This window comes from Danio rerio, chromosome 13, assembly GCF_049306965.1.
Source record: "Danio rerio strain Tuebingen ecotype United States chromosome 13, GRCz12tu, whole genome shotgun sequence".
In the NCBI taxonomy this organism is placed as follows: domain Eukaryota; kingdom Metazoa; phylum Chordata; class Actinopteri; order Cypriniformes; family Danionidae; genus Danio; species Danio rerio.
The window spans coordinates 34,280,414-34,304,044 of NC_133188.1; the positions used below are offsets into that span (position 1 = coordinate 34,280,414).

The 23,631-nt window shown below is 36.1% G+C and overlaps 1 protein-coding gene and 1 long non-coding RNA gene across 3 annotated transcripts in view; one reads left to right on the forward strand and one right to left on the reverse strand.

Moving 5' to 3' along the window:
- ercc6 (excision repair cross-complementation group 6) overlaps positions 1 to 23,631 on the forward strand; it is a 35,620-nt gene that overhangs the window by 6,287 nt on the left and 5,702 nt on the right. For both annotated transcript variants that reach the window (XM_017358831.4, XM_683880.10), the window contains exons 6-17: positions 2,744 to 2,875; positions 3,237 to 3,395; positions 8,071 to 8,206; positions 12,105 to 12,275; positions 13,250 to 13,426; positions 17,685 to 17,801; positions 18,003 to 18,098; positions 19,939 to 20,157; positions 20,568 to 20,678; positions 20,762 to 20,881; positions 22,887 to 22,981; positions 23,417 to 23,562. In XM_017358831.4, coding sequence (XP_017214320.1) covers positions 2,744 to 2,875; positions 3,237 to 3,395; positions 8,071 to 8,206; positions 12,105 to 12,275; positions 13,250 to 13,426; positions 17,685 to 17,801; positions 18,003 to 18,098; positions 19,939 to 20,157; positions 20,568 to 20,678; positions 20,762 to 20,881; positions 22,887 to 22,981; positions 23,417 to 23,562 — 1,679 coding nt within the window. The remainder of the gene's footprint in view (positions 1 to 2,743; positions 2,876 to 3,236; positions 3,396 to 8,070; positions 8,207 to 12,104; positions 12,276 to 13,249; positions 13,427 to 17,684; positions 17,802 to 18,002; positions 18,099 to 19,938; positions 20,158 to 20,567; positions 20,679 to 20,761; positions 20,882 to 22,886; positions 22,982 to 23,416; positions 23,563 to 23,631) is intronic.
- LOC141377025 (uncharacterized) lies at positions 13,240 to 16,532 on the reverse strand. The gene is made up of 3 exons (XR_012388801.1): positions 15,778 to 16,532; positions 15,034 to 15,461; positions 13,240 to 14,991 (listed from the first exon to the last, which is right to left on the reverse strand). It is a non-coding gene; the product is annotated as an uncharacterized lncRNA (long non-coding RNA).

Genomic DNA, 23,631 nt, shown 5'->3' on the forward strand with positions numbered 1-23,631 from the left:
TGTACTGAACTGTACAGTACTGGGGGTTGTTATCTGGTGGTGGTCAGTATTTATGGGTGCAGAGAGAATTGGCTGAATACTGCTATTGATATTTATGTAACATTGGGCTGGGCCGATAAACGATATTATATTAAAGATAACATTTATGTCAAAACCATTGTTAAGCTCTGGACTTTTTACTTTATATTGATCTAAGAGCCAATTACACAGCAGCAATGTTCAACAAAGGGAGTCAAAAAGTGTGTTGATATTAGAGATGTAATGAATATTTGGTCCACCAAAAATTTATTGGCCGAAAATATGTTATGGCAATTAATGTACCCTCAGATTTTTGTGTCATTGTTGGGGGCTCTTTTAAATCTGGAAGCATTAACAACTGATATTATTATCATGGGGTGAAGCAATCACAGCTAGAAGGTCGCTGGTTCGAGCCTTGGCTGGGTCAGTTGGCGTTTCTGTGTGGAGTTTGCATGTTCTTCCTGCGTTCGCGTGGGTTTCCTTTGGGTTTCTTCCACAGTCCAAAGACATGCGGTACAGGTGAATTGGGTAGGCTAATTTGTCCGCAGTGTATGTGTGTGTGAATGAGTGTGTATGTGTTTCCCAGTGATGGGTTGCAGCTGGAAAGGCATCTTCTGCATAAAACAAATGCTGGATAAGTTGGCGGTTCATTCCGCTGTGGCGACCCTAGATTAATAAAAGGACTAAGCAGAAATAAAAATGAATGAATGAATATTGTTACTGTTCAATATGGAAAATAATTATTGAGATTGCATATTTGCCATATTAGCCAACCCTAACCTCACATGATAATTAAAATGAAATGATTTCAAAACTATTCATTAAAACTGTTAATAAAAAATAATACCTATAAATATTATTTAGCTCATGCTCCATCTTGAAGAACATAGTGGCCAAAAACAATACACATTTCACATTTCTGTTACAATAACTGAGTATTGAATAACAGACAAATGAGTTAAATTCGTATTTCAGGTTATCCTCAGGGTCTTAAAATGTCTTAAATCGAAAAGGTTACATTTTAGGCGTTAAAAACTCTCAAATCTACTGAAATGTTGTGTTGTAAGTCTTAAATCTTTTTTAACAGGTCTTAAATTTTTAATTTTCCTTTGTTCATATATAGCTGTCTAATATAAAATTTAACACCCATACAATCACCAACAATCTATCTTAATAAAACTTTTAACTTTATATTTAAAAGTAGCATTTGAACCAAGAAAGCCAGACATTAGCGATCGATTAACCAGCAGAAAGTCTTCTCTCGCTCTGCACGTTTCCTACTACTGGTTCTGTGTGCGCGAGAACTGTCAATACTCACACAGACTATCTCCCGTCTTCTGCAGAGACCCGTGATGAGCCTTTTTCACCAAAATGCGTCCGGCCGTAGTTTCTTAATCCCCTAAAATATCTGGGATTTGGGTTTTACTTTCACTTTCTAAAGTTGCCCTTATTTGTATGCACTTTTGCATTACCTTTTTGCAGATGACTATGTACACAGCCGCTACAGAGACATTAAATGATTAATTATTTAATAAATGACTTTATACTTACTTTACTATATACTCAGAGAAAACAAAGTATACTGGCTGCAAAATATTTGTACATCAAATTGATTATTTTATCTTTATATGTTTTCATTTTGTTTGCTAATTTACTTATTAATATTGCAATTATTTATTTATTATATTATAATATATTATTACATATATAGTTTCTTATTTATTATAATTTTATTATTTATAAATGTGTGTGTGTGTGTGTGTGTGTGTGTGTGTGTGTGTGTGTGTGTGTGTGTGTGTGTATTTTTTTCTGTTCTTCTTTTGCAGACCATTGTTAAAATTGCATTGTCTGTTGGTTTGTTTCAATGTGTTTTGTGATTAATTGTAAAAATGTTAATAAAAAGAATATAAATTAAAAATGGCTAATCAACTAATATGTCTTATTTAAATAATATACACTTTTTTCTAGTAATTATAATTTTTAGCAAAAATGTCTAATTTTATTCCTTTTTTGCTGTTATTTCTCATTTGTTGTATATTTTATTAATTTAATGATGTTAATATATTACATATTTTATACATATCTAAAATTTTTGGGCAATACTGTAAATGTCATGCCAATAAAGCAACTTTGAAAAGGGATGTAAAGAAAGAGCAGCCTTTACCTAATCAATGGGTGCACATGGCTCCTAAATAGCATAAAAGTAAGAGAAATTGTGCATTCTTTTATTTCAACAGCCCTTAACCCTTTGAAAAGAAAAAGTTTATAACAGTGTCATAATAAATAAAAAATATAGTTAAAAATCACATTTTTTGTTTGTCGCATGTAGTTGATCATTTATGTGCTGTGGTTAAAAGGTGTTTTTCAATCCGGCTACCACAAGTCTATTTCAAACCTGTGGGAAGGACTGGGTAATAATAAAAAACACACTGTGAATATGACATAGTAGCAAACTGGATAAATCAGAGCATAGTCTGAACGCAATTGTCAAAGATAATATAGATCAAACAGGAAAAGAAAACTGCCCAATGCTAATAATTAAAATACCAAATGCCAGCAAGGCCAATATATTGGTAGACCATTACTCCTGCTTAGTGCTGATTGATCTGCATTGCATCTGTATGTTCAGTGATGATATGCCGCTTCAATGGTCTTTAAGCTGATGGCAGCTGCGAAGAGAGCATTAGAAATCTAATGGCAAAGTTGTGGTTTTGTCTTCTTGCAGGAAGTGGAAAAGGCAAAGACTTCGAGAAAAAGAGGCAAAGAGAGAAGCAGGCGAGGAGGAATCCGACGAGAGCGATGCAGAGTTTGATGAAGGATTTAAAATACCTGGTTTCCTCTGGAAGAAGCTCTTCAAGTATGGCTCGCATAAATCACACATACTCTTATATTAAAAGAAAGGAATCGATCATGATAAGTCATGTTGTTTTTGCAAATGCAATGTGAAATATTAAATGTGTGCGCAAATTACTTACAATTTAACTTTAACGAGTCCCGAAAGGAGGAGGGATGATGTCTTTTAGGCCTAGAAAGTAGGACTGTGCTGCGGTGTTCTGGATGTGTTTTACAGCACATCAATTGGGCAACACTTATGGCCCATTTATCCGGAATCAATAGTGATAATGGCTCTATGATTAATTCATCAGCCGCTGTGTTTGTGTTTGTGTTTGTGCTGGAGCTGCGCTTTGTGTGACAAAACCTTTGCTTTTGTTGTCCAGGTATCAACAGACAGGTGTCAGGTGGATGTGGGAACTGCACTGCCAGCAAGCAGGAGGCATTCTGGGAGACGAGATGGGCCTGGGCAAGACCATCCAGATAATTGCTTTCCTGGCAGGCCTGAGCTACAGCAAGCTGAAAACACGTGGCTCCAATTACAGGCAAGGGACCCTACATGCTTGTACAGTTTCATATCTACTGTATGATAGGAAATCGAATTCTGTCTCAGAGTAAGATTTAAATTTATATATAAAAGGTTAACTATTCACAGTTTCTCTGAATTTCACTTGCCGTTGGTTTGAGCAAATTAATAATATTGGTTTATTCCATAAAGGTTTGATTAAATTTAATATGATTTCCATATATATATATATATATAAATATCCTCTAGGATTTTTTCCAGCTGTGGCGGCAGACTCTGTTGGCCATTTTACACAGATCTATCACTACATGTGGCGTTATTTCATTGACAAATGTCATGGGCGCAGATTGCATTCATGTAATAGCCTATGTCAATCTCTGCTTGAGCGACGATTTCTGTTTGTGCACAAAACTTCTTGCGCCCCCTTAAATATACGCTGCTCAAGTGCAGATTTTCTTGCGCTCTCAAATAAACGCGGCTGAAGTGAGATTTAGGGTGCTTTCACACCTACACTTTTGTTTCGGAACCTGTCTCGTTTGCCTAGTTAGCACGGTTTGTTTGGCATATGTAAAACCACCAATCGCTCTCGGATCCGCGCCAAATCAATCGCTCCGAGATCGCTTGAATGAGGTGGTCTCGGCTTGATTGAAACGAATTCTGGAGCGGAGCGATTTCAGTGAGAAAGCGATCCGATCCGAGTGCGGATATGGATATGTAATAGGCATATGGCTATTTGAAGAGAGAATTATGAGTAGAGCGGGAAGTTTCGCGAGAATCGGGATGCCCGCAAACGAATGATAATCTCCCGGTAATCTCGCTTCTCCCTCCCAGTCCTCGAATAGGCTACGTCGCGCATCCTTCTCACCCCTCCCTACCGCATCTCTCCTCACCCTTCAGACAAGTTTATGTAGCGAGTATGTCTCCAACATTTATTAGAGTTGCTAGGAATATTTATGAATGTCTCAGACCGCGGCATTAATGCGTCCTGAAGTAAAGTGAAACGTTTATAAACTCCAGCAAGATAAATTCATTATCTGCAGAGCCACAGACCTTTATCTATAAATAAAGTCTAATTATGGAAACTGTGTTTATCATAACTGAAAGCTACACCGTGTTTGCTGGTCTCACGCATCTGTCAGTCAGTCAGCACGTCACCTTAAAGGGTTAAACAGAATACACTACTATACACTACTATGCACAGCACTACTATGGTCACAGAAAGGTTTCTGCTGTTATTATTCACTTACATTTTCATACGTTTTCGGTGCGATTTTAACCCACTATTTAAAAAACGACCGAATATTTTGAATAAGAAGCTGTAATGTAGCCAGGGCGGAATAAATTTTGGTGTGGCGCCCCGCCACGGAAGTATGAATGTAGCGGAAACCATGATATATATATATATATATATATATATATATATATATATATATATATATATATATATATATATATATTATGGTATTGTATAACAATGGTTCATGAACTATAGAAAAAATGTATAGCTTAAAGGGGCTAATAATTTTGACATTAAAATTATGTTTAAAAAATGTAAAAACTGCTTTTATTCTAGCCAAAATAAAACAATTAAGACTTTCTTCAGGTGAAATTTTTTTATCAGACATACTGTGAAATTTTCTTTGCTCTATTAAACAACATTTGGAAATGTTTAAATAAGAAAAAAAATTCAAAGGGGGCTAATAAATCTGACTTCAACTGTACATACATACATACATACATACATACATACATACATACATACATACATACATACAATTTTTGCCATTAAACTCTGCGCACAGGTTGACCACCTAATTTACATCAATTTAAAAGCTCTGCGTCATTCTATGCTGCTTAAGCTGTGGCACATTTTCAAAAACCCTCCTCCACCCCAGCTCCACCTGTGTTTAGATCTGCTACTGTGATTGCATGTATATTATATTTGCAGCAGCTGCGTGTTATGTTTTCAGATGGCATATCTGTGTATAAACTTGCAGTAGCAGGTCTCGGTACATGCTCTGCCATAATAATCAAAGCGGCAGCAGCAGCGTAGCAGATTTATACCACCAAAACCAAGTACATCAACATTGCCATTTACATATTTATTTCCATACTAAATCCTGAGAGTGTTCATGACAGAAGTATTAATAAAACATCATGTACATTTAATTTTTTTAATCTGAGTCAGAAATGTCCTGTGTATATATTGTATTTATATTGATAATTATACAATATGTTACACCTTATTTTCTGGCGTTCTTTTTTGGTCTTTGTGTTTCTTTTAAATTCTATCCTTTCCCAATCATGCTCATCTTGATCAGCTACGTAGTAACACATGTACACATGCATGTGTGTACCAACAATCATAAACACAGACATCAGCCATCTCCCTCACCCCTCCCAGACTCAGAGTCTCAATCGCGATGAATATTTCAGCAGCTGGATTGCTGGTGGAGAGAGGTTCGGCGTGAATTATTAAAGACGTTTCAATTATGATATTCCTCTAATTCTCTTAGTGGCGACATCAAAGGAGAAACAAGGACGTGAAATGAACGAGAGACTATTCGTTGAGAGGGAAGGGTGGAAAATTAAACATGGAACCTGTAATTAAACATGTTTAAAGTGCTGCTATTTTACTTTCTTTTTGCTTTTCTTGGCATGCACTGTCAGGATGGAGGCCCTCCTGGCTGGTCAATAAGCTGTCTGGCGTCGCCCATCCGCAAATTGATTGTTTGCAAACTCAATTATGGCTCGCTATCAATGGCTTTCACAATCTGGAATATCATATCAAGCCGTAATGCTCCCAAAGCCATTTAGTGCATTTCGTCAGTTCATCTCCTTTAGTGAACATTCACATTGAGAGGAGGAGCAGAACAGCTGGGACAAAAGCTCATGGGGTTCATTAAGTTAAAGGTAAAGGGTGTAACTGCGAGTAAAAAAGGTGGATTTAACAAAACACTAATATAGAAAATATCATTTTAGTATGTAAAAGATCAATAAAAAAAATCATAGCTTGCTAGTCAGATGGGGAGTCTCTGATTGATTCCACGAAAGACTGGACCTCTCTATAAAGAACGACTCCTAAGAGAATGTGAATCGTAAAATGCTGGTGGTTGAGATGTATGTTCCCTTTTTGAGGACAAATCAATAGAAGGATGTTCCTTACAGTTATTTTTGCATTCTCTTTTTTTGTCACACAAAAATCTCTGATAATATGTTATGGTATATAAATGATTGTTACATTCATTCATTCATTTTCTTGTCGGTTTAGTCCCTTAATTAATCCGGGGTCGCCACAGCGGAACAAACCGCCAACTTATCCAGCAAGTTTTTTTTTTTTTACGCAGCGGATGCCCTCCCAGCTGCAACCCATCTCTGGGAAACATACACACACATTCACACACTACAGACAATTTACCCTACCCAATTCTGTGAGACGACAGCACTACCTACTGCGCCACTGCCTCGCCCATAATTGTTACAGTGAATGACATTTTAGCTTCTGTAACAGACTAAAATAGATTGGTAAGAGTCATTAATTAAATAATAAAAATTATTAACAAAATTAAAAAATCAAGTAAAAATAATTATATGTTTTTATATAATTAAAATATAAAACAAGAAATCGTTAATTCTTATTAAAATTATTAACAATTATTAAACATTAAAAACAAATTTAAAATTATTAACAAAATACAAAAGTAAAGTAATAATCATTATATTTAATAATATAATTTAAAACATGAAACAAGAAAAGAGTCATTAATTATTATTAAAATTATTAACAATTATTTAAAAAATTGTTAAAATCAATTAATAGTAAATATATTTTATATAACAAAATATAAAATAAGAAGAGTGATGAATTATTATTACAATTATTAACAATTATTTAAATGAAATTTTAATATTAGCAAAATACAAAAAATTATTAATAATAATTATCTTTTTATATAATTAAAAATATAAAATGAGAAGAGTCATAAATTATTATTAAAATTAATAACAATTATTAAAAATAGTTTTTTTTAATTATAATCAAAATTTAAAAAATAATCCAAATTTAAAAATCAAGTAGTAATAATTATAATTTTATATAATTGAAAATTGAGTCATTAATTATTATTAAAATTGACATTTTTTAAAAAAAAATATTAAGAAACATTAATAATTAACAAAATACAAAAATAAAGTAATAATAATTAGATATTTTTTATGTAATGAGAAATATATATATATATATATATATATATATATATATATATATATATATATATATATATATATAGTGTGTGTGTGTGTGTGTGTGTGTGTGTGTGTGTGTGTGTGTGTGTGTGTGTGTGTGTGTGAGTAAAAATATAAAATAAGAAATGCGTAATTAATTAAACAATAAAATCAATATATAAATCAAGTAATAAAATATTATATATTTTTAATTATAAAATTAAAAATAAGATTATATATATAAAAATAAAAATAAAATCATATGTGTATATACACACACACACACACACACACACACAAACACATACATTCTAATATATAGAACCCCCCCAAACCCTTAAAAAGAAAGTGCACTGAAAAATGGCAATTAATTAGGGATTTGGTTTACTGAAGAAAAAAAACTAGACACTAAAACTGGTAATACACCTCTCAAAGTTTCTCCAGTGTTGTGACCACATTTTCTCATGCAGGTATGCTGGACTGGGGCCTACGGTTATTGTGTGTCCAGCTACAGTCATGCATCAATGGGTGAAGGAGTTCCACACATGGTGGCCTCCGTTCCGTGTTGCTGTCCTCCATGACACTGGCTCTTTTACCAGCAAAAAGGTACATCAGTGTTTTGTTCTGTGTACATTAATTTCAGATTTTCATACAAAAAAGCAACATGACAACAAGATTAAGATGAACTGTGTTGCTTCGGCCGGTAACGTTTATGCCAGCGTGAGATATTCTCCCTTGTCAGCAAATATCCTAGTGTGTGGAGTGGAACTGGCTCCAAGGAAATGTTAAATTAATTAAAGCTAAGGTAGCAGGAGCTGCTGTGAAGTGTTTACTGTGAGTGGTCTTCACTGCCCCCCTCCCCGTCCTGCCTGACACAGTGATTAATGGGGGTTGTTGTCTGGCAGTCCGCGCTTTGCCCTCTAGGTGGAGAGCTGGTCTCAAGAGCTTGTGGGAGAGAAACAGAGCAACGTTTATGCAGCGTTGGCACCTAATGATAACACTAACGCTCCTGTAGAGCAGATGTACCTGATTAATTGGCTACAAAGTAAAAAAAAAAAACAGAAGTGTGGAGGGGGGTCTGGGAACAGAGGTTAGTCGCTTTGCACGCCTGTAATTGGAACACACTTGAGACCATTCGTGTGAGACGTCAAAGCAGACGTATAGACTAGTCGTTCTGATGAAGATGCTATCTATCGCCAGAGGGCTGATGCCGGCGACCTAGCGCAATTTCCTCAATTTAATTAACAGCCAAAAAAGAGTGTAAGTGAGTTTACTTTACATTTAATTTATTTTCTTACTTGAATTAGTGGACAGTCATGTGTATAGTATTGTTTTTATTCAGTAAAAAGAACTGACTCATAAGAGTAATTTATTTATGAATGGTATTCTGTTGATTGAGTGGTGTTTGTAGCCTGCAAGGACAATAGAAATGTGTTTTTAAACGCATTTAGTTTTAAAGATGTGTGAGCTGACATTATTGACTTTATCACTCACATTGCAAAGAAAGAAAGAAAAGCTTGTCCAAAACATTCACTGCATGGTGAAGCCTATTATAATTATGAACAAACAAATTTTCTGTCAATCCAATATGAAATTGAAATTGAGTAAATTTTCTTTTTTAAACGCAAGTTGCTTTTTCAGTTTTGTTAAAAGTGCAGTATGTAAGTTTGACACCCAATGGTTGAACTAGGTATTGCATTCCTGGATCAAAAGAAATGCAAGCGCAGGTTGCCAGATTGAGGACCAACAGGAGCGAGTCTGATTATCGAGCCTAAAGGCTGATTTATGTCGTGTTCTAAATAAAAGCAATGGCACGCGATATAAGGAATATTTTCATATTAAAAAGAGTTTTTGTTCTAATCAACTCCTCGAATTGATATAATAGAAACAGCTTCTATTTCTTACAGATGAACAACAGAAAACTGATAATAGCCGCATTTCCACTGTGAGGCCAGTGCGAGCCTGGGCTTTAATCGGGCTGGGCCGATCGCCCGGGAGGTTGAGCAGTGAGGCCGAAATTATGGCGCGTTTCCACTGTCGGGCTAGTAGCTCGCAGCGCATCGCTGCTAACCTCTTCCCCAGAACGTCCCCCGAATCAAAATGTCATGCAACCCGCCCACTTCAGCGGGAATCAGGCAGAGAAAGCACACCATCACATCATCGCGAAACCATTCAAATAAAGACAACCGAAAATGTAAAAAAAAAAGAAAATGTATTTTATAACATCCTCGTTTAGATAGATGCCATCATTCAGCCCAAATGCTCCAGAGAGACTTGAAACATTAATTTTTCCCTATAGGCTATATGACACTTAATAGGTGATTCCCCTTTATTTAAAGATGTTGCTTATTATATCTTAAGTTAAGGAAAGTGTTATGTATTTCAGCACATAACAGCAAGCAATAAAATATAGCCTATGTTTCGTTGCGCTCAGCAGCTATCCACTAATAAAGCTCTTTATGTATTTAAGAAAAAAAAGATAGCCTAGCCTACAGAAAAAAAGGTTGCCTAGTTTCTGCTTTCACTCACCCAAAAAATGCTCTGTTTGCACGATTTGATTAATATCATCTTATCAAAATACTTAATAAATAATATTTTAAACCTTCTTCTGTGTTTATTGTTTTTAGAAAATATCTAAAATCTTTTTTTTTTCAGATAGGCCTTTGTAAAATGAAAGTTTATGGCTTTAAAACAGTTTGATTTATGTAGGCTATTGTATATACCTAAATTGGTTTAGCTTTTGTTAGTTTTATATTGGTTTATTTATTTAATGTGATTTTATTATATTCGATATTTGTAATTATTTTAATTATTTCAATAAAGCTTAGGCTATTTTATCAAGATATGACACTGTTTTGAGCCTGGTCAAAGTGGACATGAAATTTGTACAGTTTTATGTCTTTCTGTTGTATTCATCATGTGCATTATTGTGTATTTTCAAAAAGAAAAAAGCCGCGCGGCATTAACAGAGCTGTGAAGGGAGCTGCACTTTCCCTCGGTCTTACACACACATACAGGCATCTAAACGTGCACAAACACACCTTTTAAACTTGACAAAAACTCTTGAAAACCTTTACTATCTGCTGTGTCTTTAATATGGTGTAAAGATTATTATCCGTTATTGAAACATCAAGGAGGAAGCAGCATAGAAAAGTCACTTATAAATTAAAACTTTATTATTTTATGCAACAGCCTTGCATTTAAAAGGGAAGCATAAGGGCGATCATACGCAAAAATACCCCAACCTATAAGGCTAGATGTTTTCTTTCCCTTATGTATTTATTTGTTTGGCGCATACTTGTTTGCGATCGGAAAACTTTGTCCGCACTCCGCCTCTCCTTTCACTCCGCCCTGAAGCCCCAGTTGGCCCTCTTTGGCCCAAGGTATTCGGCGGGCCAAAAAAGGCCGGTTGCTGGCCCCAAGACAGCCCCGATTTGGCCCGATTAGGCCCCGGAAATGACAGTGGAAACGCGACTGGCCTTGGCTCGCCCTGGCTCACTCGCTTTAGGTGCGATAGTGGAAACACCGCTAATGATCACCTCAGGTACTTGTCATCTGCTTTGTTCAGTGTTAAATGCTCACAGTTTGAGTCTCAATGCCATTTTACACGACATCTATTGCCATAATACTGAAAGCAGCAGCAGGTAGTTTACCTCAGATCTTGAAAATTAAAATAAACCGTTTGAAATTAAACTTTAGAACTGTGACTCAATGCAAACCAACACATCATTGATTCAGCATGTACACTTAATAATGTTAAAGAGTTTAATATGGATTAAACTTACCATTTCGTAAGTGAGTGCATATTCTGTGCTTCTGAATAGCTGTGTTTAAATTTCTATTGTGTTTCCTTTGGTGCAAGGAGCCAAATTGCTTATCACTGCAAATCTCATCATGGAGCATAATGTTAGGACACAGGGTTACAATATAACTTGCTCACCTAATGTTTACATTTGTAATATTTATATTATTTGCTAATTAAAAACCTCATGTGGAACACTGAATCTGCGTCTCATTTCAGAGTCCAACGGAGGTCGCATTTCGGTAAAGAGTGCATGCTTTTAGAGCCTTTCTGAATGAATGAATAAAATACCCAGTTTTCCATCAAGGCAACCCGGGGTGCTGAAATATAATTGGCTAGATTGGCAGTGGACGGGTAAAGAACCAAAACAAAGACAGCATTTCGGCACGGAAAACACATTTTCAAAGCGGAAAAACTTAAGCATTGATTTTCAGAAGAATGATCACTTGGCATGTTTCTTAAATTTCTGAAAACATATTATGGTATTTTTATGCTTTAGAAGAGTGAAAAACTTAGATGCAGCACCTTTAACAAAAATAAATTAAAACAAGACCAGTGTAGAAGGTTTGCACCCTAAAGTTGTAAATATGAATGAATCTGTTTTTGAAAAAATGGAGTAAGTCAATAATTTATCGATCCATTCATAAAGTCACTTTTGAGTTGTACGAATGTTTTAATTCACTTTGTTTTCCTTATTATCAGGAGAAGCTCATTCCAGAAATTGTGGCCAGTCACGGCATCCTCATCACCTCCTACTCATACATACGCATTATGCAAGATTACATCCAGAGATACGACTGGCATTATGTCATCCTGGATGAGGGCCACAAGATAAGGAACCCAAATGCTGGGGTCACTACAGCATGCAAGCAGGTGATCATTTCTTTTCCTTCTATTCTTTTTTTACTCTGTAAAAAGCAGTTATTTACTTAAAAGTGGCTTGCCTTAAAATGTACAAGTTTTTTTTGCTTGAGGACGTGAATACACCTGTTTTAAACTTAAGTTGACTAAACTTAATTTTTATAATTATGCACACTTCTTTTCCGTAATAATTTTTAAACTTGGCGGCATGGTGGCTCAGTGGTTAGCCCTGTCGTCTCACAGCTAGAAGGCTACTGGTTTAAGTCCAAGGTGACATTTCTGTGTGGAGTTTTCATGTTCTCCCCGTGTTCACGTGGGTTCCTCCGGGTGCTCCGGTTTCTCCCACTGTCCAAAGATTTGTAAACAAAAAAATTGGCCATACTGTATGTGTGTGTGTGAATGTAAGTAAGTAAGGGTGTGTCCAATAATGGGTTGGGGCTGGAAGGGCACCAGCTGCATAAAACATATGCTAGAATAGTTGGTGGTTCACTCTGTTGTGGCAACCCTTGATAAATAAGGCATTTATGGACTTAAAGAAAATGTATTAATGAATGAATTTTTTAACTTAAGTCAACTATTCATTTTAAAAACAATGGGTTTACTCACTTTTTTATAAGTAAAGTCAACTAAACGGTTTTTACAGTGTACAGTTAGGCTGTTGAATAAAGACTCATGGGTCTCGCAAAGCATAAATTTTTACATCTAGTACATCAAGTAGACCGTTAAGAAATGATCCTTATGCTCAGTCTGCAGCGAGTTATATGAGCTCCAGTCCTATCGATCGCTATATTAAAAAAATCAATTGGAAATTTTGCAACACTTTGATTTGGTATTGAATAAACTGAAGCTAATGGAGATTTAAAACCAAATCCATCGTAAAAGGGGGCTTTATATTCTTGTGCAGGTAAGCTTCTAAAACTATTTTGATCGCTTGATCAACTCATAAATTATGTCACTGATTTATTTTTTTTTTTTCCTGTTCACAGTTCCGGACACCCCACCGTTTTATCCTCTCTGGTTCACCCATGCAGAACAACCTGAAAGAGCTGTGGTCGCTTTTTGACTTTGTGTTTCCAGGGAAGCTGGGGACTCTGCCTGTCTTCATGGAGCAGTTTTCTGTGCCCATCACCATGGGAGGATACGCTAATGCATCTCCAGTGCAGGTGAAGCAGCCAGAGCTCTTATAATAATTCTCTTATATACACATATATATAAAGCTATAATTTATATCAAATATAATAGCATATTGAATGCAGAACACACACTATATTACACAAGAGATGAAAGTGCCTGTATTAATTCAAAGGCATATAAAACCCTTCTAACAGCATAGTGATGGCGGCATGCTGAATGGAATCTGGATGTGCCATTATTAGGAAACCTTTTTAATAGCACACTTACTTTATGGATTTCATTTCCGAACTGCTTTAAAAGGCTATTGATGTTTCCTTTGCCAATAATAAAAACCTTTACTAATTATTAATGTTATTAAATGGTTGTAGATAGCTAACCCCTGACTCATGGCACTCTCTGCTTTCCCAGCTGTCTGCAAAGTCCTGCTGACTGGCCTCATACCTTCATAAATTTGATTTTAGTGAATATTCATTTAAGAAATGAGAAAAGACTTTACAAACTTGCAATTAGAATTTACATAGTACTTTATGCAGTATGCATTTCTTTGCACCACAAATACACACACACACACACACACACACACACAAACACACATGGATAAATATGTTTGTATTATAATGTATAATTAAATCACTTTCTCATGTGTGTCTGTGGTGATGGCATATTCTAAGTAAACTTTAAAAATCTTTTTTTTTAATAATTTAATTATGGATGTTAAAAATGTCCAAAAATATTTTTTTTATAATTTAATTATGGACATTAAAAATGTAAGGATTGCAAAAAGTAATCCAGGTGAATTACATTATATAAATGATTAAGGTATTTTAAGAAATTTTTGCTTATAAAATTAAAGTATGTAGATTTTGTGACCTCACATTAATTCAAACACAACTTTCAACATAAGTATTAACCCAAGAAGAAATGCAAAATATTATTTGGAATCTGAATAGTTAGTAGAAAATGTCACGAAACCCTTCAAAAATGTGCACATGACAGTTGACATACCACTGCAACATGAAACATTGATCACTTTCTTAAGTTTATGTTCATTTTTAAACTTTTAAGAGACTTCAAGTGAATATGTAGACTTCGTAAACTTTGACCGGTTTTGAGCAATCATGATTTATAAAGTCAATAAACTTAAAGGTACAGTTGGTGATCTGCCATCGTTCTTTGAAAAACAGTCCCTCCCCTGCTGTCCAAAGCCATGCCTCCTAAAACACGAACACAGCAGACAACCCACTAATTCATGTCATTTGCCAGTTAGAAAACTTTATAATACCACAATTCCGAGTGAAAACTGTATTATATCTAGCACGTTTTCAGTTGTGTTACAATGGCCTATATTTCATATTTTTTGTCCCAAAGGGATTACCTTATGCTTAGTGGCTGGCCGGCGGCTATCACTAAGCCATACTTACATGCTGTTTCAGACCGAATATTCAGGAAAGCATGGTAAACAATATAGGGAGTGCATCACAGGTTGTTATTGTGCAAAAATGAACCAATATTATTCATTCATTTTCTTTTTGGCTTAGTCCCTTTATTAATCCGGGGTGGCCACAGCTGAATGAACCGCCAACTTATCCACCACCTGTTTTATGCAGCGGATACCCTTTTAGCCGCAACTTAACACTTGGAAAGACATCCTGGCATTTTTCACAACCACAGTGAGTCAGGACCTCAGTTTCATCTCAGTTCAGTTTTAAACATCTCAACCGAAAGAAGGCGCTCACTAAATAATAATAATAATTCATTTTATTTGTAAATGGCGCCTTTCTAGACACCCAAGGTCGCCTTACAATAAGCATCAGCAGACATGCTAAACAAATTAAACATTACTAAAAACAATTATTGACCAAACAAGTTAAAACACAATAGCGAACATAAAAGAACATAATAAAAACATGATAAAAAAATTGTTAAATAAAAGCCTGCTTAAAAAGATGGGTCTTTAGACGTGATTTAAAAGTGTGAAGACTATCACTGCTCCTAAGATCTAGTGGAAATGAGTTCCATAGCCGAGGAGCCATAGAGCAGTACAGAGTCACTTTCACTATTCACCTTATTCTCAGCTGTCGAGTGGGCGCTGCCATTTGAATCTTTTTGTCTCGCGACTTCCGGTCACATTCACTTCCATTCATTTTTTGAAGTTAACAACTGCTCGTTACGCTGCTTGATGTTGCAATTTAATATTTTCTTATTATATTATGCTACTTGGTCTGTGTAGTCATGCAAACATTTGTTTGTTGAGCAAGTAGTTTGGCCATTTTCTGCCGTTTATTATTCCTAGTCATTTCTCCCATAGGCGATTGAATCGGAAGTTCTAAGACAATCGCGAAAACAGGCGCACTTCCGCATTTTAGAATAAGGTCAATACTGGGGTGTTAAGACCCACACAGATCGCAGTGCCCCCTGCTGGCCTCACTAGCACCACTTCCGACAGCAGTCTAGCTTTCCCATGTGGTCTCCCATCCAGGTACTGACCAGGTGCAGCCCTGCTTAGCTTCTGCGAGTAAACATGTGAGAGTTTCAGAGAGCTCGCTGCCAGCATTGAACCAATATTATGTGAATATAAAACCAACTTCACCTCAGTAAAGCAGGCTAGGCGGAATAGCGCTATTTACTGATGTTTTGTTGTTAAACTAAATAAAAATCTACAATATCGATGGTGTAAAAAGGTCCCTTATGAAACTGAAAATAGTCACATCAATCTTTCGCCAGATGATTTCAGAGGTTGAACAACACGTCCGTGCATATAACCTATTTGTAAAACAACAAAATCTACATCAGCTTTGCTTGACTAAAATAGTTTTAAAACATAACATTACTTGTCAAAAGAAATAGTTTAGCTGCCATCCTTTCTCTAGGGGACTAAACTTACTCCAATATTGATTCAGGGTTTGAAAAAGTTTTGATTCAGCATTTGTTTTTACCCCGCTCATCTCTCTCATGTGCACGTGTTGTGAACACGGCGCGCGTGCATGTGCAACAGGCGGATCTGTGTGAAGAGATGTGCAGATGTACAAATCTACATTTGTTGACAGACAGTTTGGGCTACATATCAGAGTTATAGGAATTGTCGGCCTGACGATATTTAATTGGATGAACATTGTTTTATGCCTTACCCTGAATATAAAAATACATATAAATACATTTAGATAATTTATTTTAAACATTACTATTGGAATGTGAAGAGACTTTCAACCAGCACAACAAAAATGTTTCTGAAGACAATCACCTACTGCACCTTTAAATAAAAGAAAATAATTCAATTAAAGAAGTCAGTTAAATCTGTCCAATAGGCTTATTCCCGTTAATTAAATGTAATTACTTATTTTGTTAATTCCAGCTCTATTGAAATAAAAACCAGGGATGGTTGAAACTGTGTTTAAAACGTTTGAAAAACTTTCTAATTAAATAATGACAGCTAAAAATTCCAGAAACAGGAAATCTGCACTGTTTTACAGCCAACTCCATTACTGAAAGATATGCTGTATCACTTATTCACAAGTCTGACCAACCCCTCCTCCCCCTCTCCTTTTCTCTTCTCAAATGGGCCCTAATCCGGGTTCATTGTATGCCCTGCAGTGCTGTGGTTCTACTGCAGGCTTTCTTTTGATCTGCGAACCCCTTTAAATTACAGCTAAATGGCATTTGGCCTAACGCTGGATCAGGAGAACATTATTGATAACAGAGTGCAGCCCCCTCTGGAGTCCAGAAGCACTCTTATGAATCTTTAATGTGTCAATCTGCTGATAGGAGGAGAGAAAGAGAACAAGCGGCTGTTGACATGCCTCAGGACACACTCATTTGTTTGCCTTTCACAAAGTGTATTGAAGTCCTGGCTTGTTAATTGTCCAAAAATGTAAATAGACTTTGGGGTGTTTGTAGTGCTGCTTAAGGTTTGGGCTCTGTTAGGTTTTTATTTTTCTTTTAAAGTATTTTGATTGAAATAAATTCAGCTTTAGTGGTAAAATTTAATTTTTATATATATATATATATATATATATATATATATATATATATATATATATATAAATTTTCATTATATAAATACTGTAAAAGGAAAAAAACGAGTAAAATGGCAGAGATTAATTTTCAATGTTAAATATGGTTATTCTGCTCAGAATGTTTGCATAAATTAATACATTTCAAATGATTTTTGATTTAAAAAATAACTGTTTTGCATGACCTATCATTACCTTCATAACATTATTAACATTGGAAATATGTTGTTATTGATTTGTCACAAATGAACTGAATGGATTTGTTTACAATCTTCAGGTCCAGACAGCATATAAATGTGCTTGTGTTCTTCGCGACACGATTAACCCTTATCTGCTGAGAAGGATGAAGGCTGATGTGAAAGCAAATCTTTCTTTACCTGACAAAAATGAACAGGTATGTTAATTATAACATGAATCCATACTTCATGAATGACTTGCATTAATTGCATTTAGTAATTGAAGTTCAAAGACTAAATAATTGGCACTTTTTTGTCTGAAAATAGTTTCAAAAGAAGGCTGCATTTAAACACTGAAAGACATGTTGTTTTCCAGTAAAACATCAATTGCAGCCTATAATATTTTATTATCCAAACAGGTCCTGTTCTGCAGATTAACAGAAGATCAGCGGCAAGTTTACCAGACTTTTCTCGACTCCAAAGAGGTTTATCAGATTCTGAATGGAGATATGCAGGTAATGGATTGATGTGTAAAACACCAATGTGATTGATCAAAATTGAAGATCTTCTGTTCTTCACCATGTGAAAAAAGCCTTATTCATTATTCAGCCCACTTAAAAGCTGTTACATCCTCTATCTACATGTGTTCCCATACATGTTTGAAAGCGTATAGAAAGAGCCTCTTGGTTTTGCATAGAGTGTGTTGAAATGCACATTTCCTGTTGTGGGATCATTAGTTCACTTTAAAAGATCATTTAAATCACATAATTTAAAAATGTCATTTAAATATAACTTTTAGGATTTTAACAAAACAGAAAAACAACCATAAATAGTAGTGATTTACATGTACTGACAGTGACATGTGCCAAAATGTCAGATTTTGGATGTATATACACAGATGTGTTTTCTTTACTAGTAATTTTAGAATCGGTTGAACTGACAAATGTTGCCAAGCCTGGTTGCCTTTAAAATAGGATCCAAATCCCTCCCATTTTGAGGCCTGCTACAACATGACGTAGGATTGCGGTTTCCCCGCCCACCGAATTGATTGACAGCCACCAATTAATATGTCTCCTTAGTAACGCGTACAATCATATCAACAAGACAGGATGTGTGCAAAGCAACTGGGATTAAAAGATCTGTTCAGCTCTCTGTGATCATCAATTATCATCAAATGTGATCAAGAATGAGTTTTACAAGTTTAAAACGTTTTTAAAACAGTGCATGTTTGTCATGAATTACGGCAATTTTACTGTCTTTATCACCACAGCCGCAAGTGTGTACAATAGGGTATATGCCAAAGCATGCTAATAGGACTTTTAATTTGCCAGTAACCTGGGTTAATCATTTCCGGTGAATTGTGTGGCAATGCAAAATCGGCGCGTTTAAGGTCTGTTTTCTTTAGAAATCAGCGATCTCCACTGGCTGAGTGATATCCGATATCCAATAAGTGGGTCCCAGATTGTACAAGAAGCACTTCATTAAATTACATTTTCCCCCGCCATGTCTTTATAATATGAGGATTTATTTTACCCCAGTATTATCAATGAAGCTTCTGCGCTAGCCTGCCGGTTGTGATGGGCACATGCGAGCAAACGGCTTTTTGTCTCGTTTTATGCTTGAGCAACTAAATGAATGTCAAAGTTTGTTTAACTGATTGCATTTGAATTACAATACAGCATTGATGCTGTAAAATATATGTAAGATCTGCTTCCTTCATGTATGTCACTGTGCTGTTTATCGGACGCAGCCGGAGATTGAAGCACACTCTGAGAGGCACATGGGAACGGTGGACATAGAGAACTAGCATTAGGAAATACATTGTGTTCAGAGCAGAAAATTTCTATAATCTGAAAGGTATAATAAATAATCTGATGGGTGTTTTGAGTTGAAACTTTACAGACCTACTCCGGAGACACAATAGACTTCTCTTAAATCTTGAAAAAGGGGGTAAAATAGGTGCCCTTTAAAACTAAAATCAGTATACTGAATCTCTTTAAGTGTCATAGCAAGGAAAAGCTCTGTCTACAACCAATTCATCACAATGTTCCAAATGTGTTTTGTGGATGCAAAAGCTGTGGGTTGCAGAGCAGTTTACAAACCCCTCTTATGTGGTCACAAACTCCATTAAGCCACATATATAATGCAAAGACCGCTGCATTTACTTCAAGGAAGAGACTTTACTTTGCACTGGTCAATTACCTTCATTAAATTAACCAAGTTTATTAATATTAAGATCTGTGTTTCCTATTCCTTACATGGAAAGAGAGCTTTGGTTTTCTTTCTCCATTAAATGTATTAACATGCCCATCCGGTGTATTAATCTCCATTCCCCACCCTGTTTCTCTACTGTAGGTCTTCTCAGGCCTCATAGCTCTGAGGAAGATCTGCAACCACCCGGATCTGTTCACTGGCGGGCCGCGTTTGCTGCGAGGAATCCCTCACGATCAGCTGACCGAGGAGGAGCACTTCGGTTACTGGAAACGCTCTGGAAAGATGATTGTGGTGGAGTCACTGCTGCGCCTGTGGCACAAACAGGGTCACCGAGTCTTGCTTTTCACCCAATCCAGACAGGTCAGTGACAAAACGAAAGACAGACAAAAAGTTTGCAACAACGCGCTTGCTCGACATTTCGCATAAGCAAATCCATCAAGCCACTGTTGAAGTAAAGACGCGCGAATGAACCCACAGTATTGATGGATAAGCTGCACTCTCACCATCTCCAGCAGCACCACTAAAGGACCAATAAAGTTATTATGTCATTTTGCCCTCTAATAGAATTCATTAGGAGATCTTATTGCATTGTAGGGTGTCTGTCAGGACCCAGCTGTCTTTGTTCAATAGAAATGAGATTTGGCTTCAGAGAGAAACTAAAACCCACACAGTTGGTACTTCTGTACATGTAATATTAATCTCACTTAATCCTATTAGCACTAATCCTGTTCTCAATGCTCTGTCTCAAACCCTTTCTCCCACACACACAGATGCTGGAGATCTTGGAGGTGTTCGTGAAAGAGAATGGCTTCTCCTATCTCAAAATGGACGGCACTACCACTATTGCCTCCAGGCAGCCTCTCATCGCTCAGTTTAACCAGGTAAACAAAAGGTTGCGGAGTGTTTTTGTGTACTTTGTTGTGGTTTTGAAACTTTTAAATCATTGTGTTTTTTGCCTTAACAGAACAAAGACATCTTCGTCTTCATTTTGACAACAAGAGTTGGAGGTTTGGGGGTGAATCTGACTGGAGCAAATAGGGTTGTGATCTATGATCCCGACTGGAATCCCAGTACAGACACACAGGTACACACTGCAGAAAAACTTTACTTTTTTTAGTGCTTCATTTTAGATTCAGAATTCTGTCATTATTTACTCAGCCTTCACTTGTTTAAAACCTATTTGAGTTTCTTTTTTTTTGTGGAAAACAAGGGACGATGCTTTGAAAATTGCTGGTTGGTGGCACTCATTGCCTTCCATAGTATTATTTTTTCTATACTATGGAAGTTGATGGGTCCCAGCAGCCAGCATTCTTCAAAATATCTTCTTTTGTGTTCAGCAGAAGAAGGAAACTCATAATAGTTTAAAACCACATCAAGGAAAATAAATGTTTTGGTCATTTTAATTTTGATGTGAACTAACCCTTTAAGTAAGAGTGACAACCACATTTTGCTTCCTAATACAACCAAATAAATGTTTGTATAAATCAAGTGTCAACAATCACATTTACAGGAATTCTATGCATTGTATATGGATCCATACTGGCTTTTAATAATGCATTTAAACATGTATCAAAGTGTCTGTATGCACAGTGCTAGAAACGACTGAGGGTTGCCAGATCTTCCTCAAACAAATAAATGGTAAATGACAACAAGAAAACAGCTTAATCAAGTGCTTTATCTGTGAACTTAGCCACATATTAAAATATAAAACACACCGCTAACTGCAATATTAAGATCAGAAACAGATTCTTTATTTGAAGCCTTATAATAGGAGGACATGGCATTACTTCAAGAGTGCACTCTGCAAACAGCCTTCCAGGAATAAAGTCAACAATGATTTAGTTCAAATCAAACACAAAATGAGTATTTGGGGCTCATCCAGATGTAAATGTAATCGTCACTGCTAGGCATGAGTCGGTATAGGATTCTAACCGTATGATAACCCCTCACTGCATACCATAAACATGTAGCATGCGCTGCACTATAACCAATCCGTACTTAAAACAATACTGCCTACAACAATTTACCACCAAAAAACTATGTACACCTATTCACTGTCTTATACGTATTACTGTCAACATTGCCAACTGTATATTGTCTTGTCTTTTGGGAGTATGTTGTTGTATTTTGCACTGTCTGGAGCCAGCACCTAAGCTTTTCACTCATCATAGTACACGTGCTGCTGATGATGTGACAATAAAAGTGATTTGATTTGATTTAATAAATAAATCACAGTTTCTTGGTATTGTGATTACTGCTCTAAAATGCAATCTTTTTAAATGTCTGGGTTTACAGTGCTTTGAACACAAGGGCTGTGTCTGAAATCGTGTACTTCCATACTACATAGTATGCTAAAAACAGTTAGCAAGCTGAGTAGTATGTCCAAATTTATAGAATTTGAAAAGGAGTATGCGAGAAGTTCCTGGATGACCTACTACTTCTAGTGAGATTATGAAGTGTGTATCCGATGCTACACTATCCCATAATGCACCGCAAAAGAATTCATGAATGGAAGTGAAGCGGGTATGTCACGTGATGATGACAGAATGGCATCTGTAGTATGTCCGAGCTCCATGCATACTACTCACATTCATACTGTATAGAACGTAGAAACGGTCGAGTAGTAAATTCAAGTTCAAATGCAGTACAAACTGAGTAGTAGGCAATTTTGGACACTATATTTTATTTAGAGAAATATTTCAAATATTTTGGAACAGTAAACATGTCAGGCTAAATAATTCAAATGAATCCAACACTTCAGCTGTCTTCATTAGTTTCAAAAACACTGATTTGTTTACAATTTAAAATGGCATGTTTGGATATCTTTTTTGCTGGAGATACTGTTGTCCTAAAAAATAAAAATAAAAATTAAAAAACGCAAAAAAAAAAAACATCTTAAATAAACCATAGGAGTATAACTGACAGATAATTTTGTCGGTTTTAAAACCTTGACTTTCCAAATGGCGGTATACCTTTAAAAACTGTTATCGCCCCATGCCTAGTCACTGCTGAAACTACAGCAGTATATGATGAGTTTGTAGCATGCAGTGCGGATGTGTATTGATTGAACTGTTGACCTCTTCCTGTAGGCTCGTGAGCGTGCCTGGAGGATTGGGCAGAAGCAGCAGGTGACGGTTTACAGGCTTCTAACAGCTGGAACCATTGAGGAGAAAATTTACCACAGGTTAGTTTCCTCAGATTGGGCGTTTGGATGGAGCTGGTAATGGTGCGGAGGACTATTACAATCCATAATGTCCTACTTCTGTCTGCAGGTGGTCAATAGACAGTAATTGAAATGCATTATTTTTTTAATTAGATATCAACAGAAATATGCTAATTGGTCGCTAAAGGCTGTCGTAGACTTTGGGGTTATTTGTAAGGAGGCAGTGGGAATTTTAAAAGACTGTGAGGAGCGGGATTGTTGGCATATTAATTTTGCAATTTCAAACTAACTTGAGACACACTATGCATTTGTTAAGAAGATAAAGCATCCAGCCGGGTGAGATTGTGGCAGTGTTTAGGCTATGAAGGAAATAATTCAGGAAATGTGGGACTAGGGTGTATAATAATGACGATTAAAACAAAAAAGCAATACAGTGTTTCTTGTCTCTTTCCATAGACAAATCTTCAAACAGTTTCTCACCAACCGCGTGCTAAAGGATCCTAAGCAGAGGCGCTTTTTCAAGTCTAATGACATTTATGAACTTTTCACACTGAGCAGTCCTGACGGCTCCCAGGGAACAGAAACCAGTGCAATATTTGCAGGTAATTTGTGGATGTGTTGACGTATTTTCTGTGCAAGAATAACTCTGTTCATGTGGCTGATGTCACAAA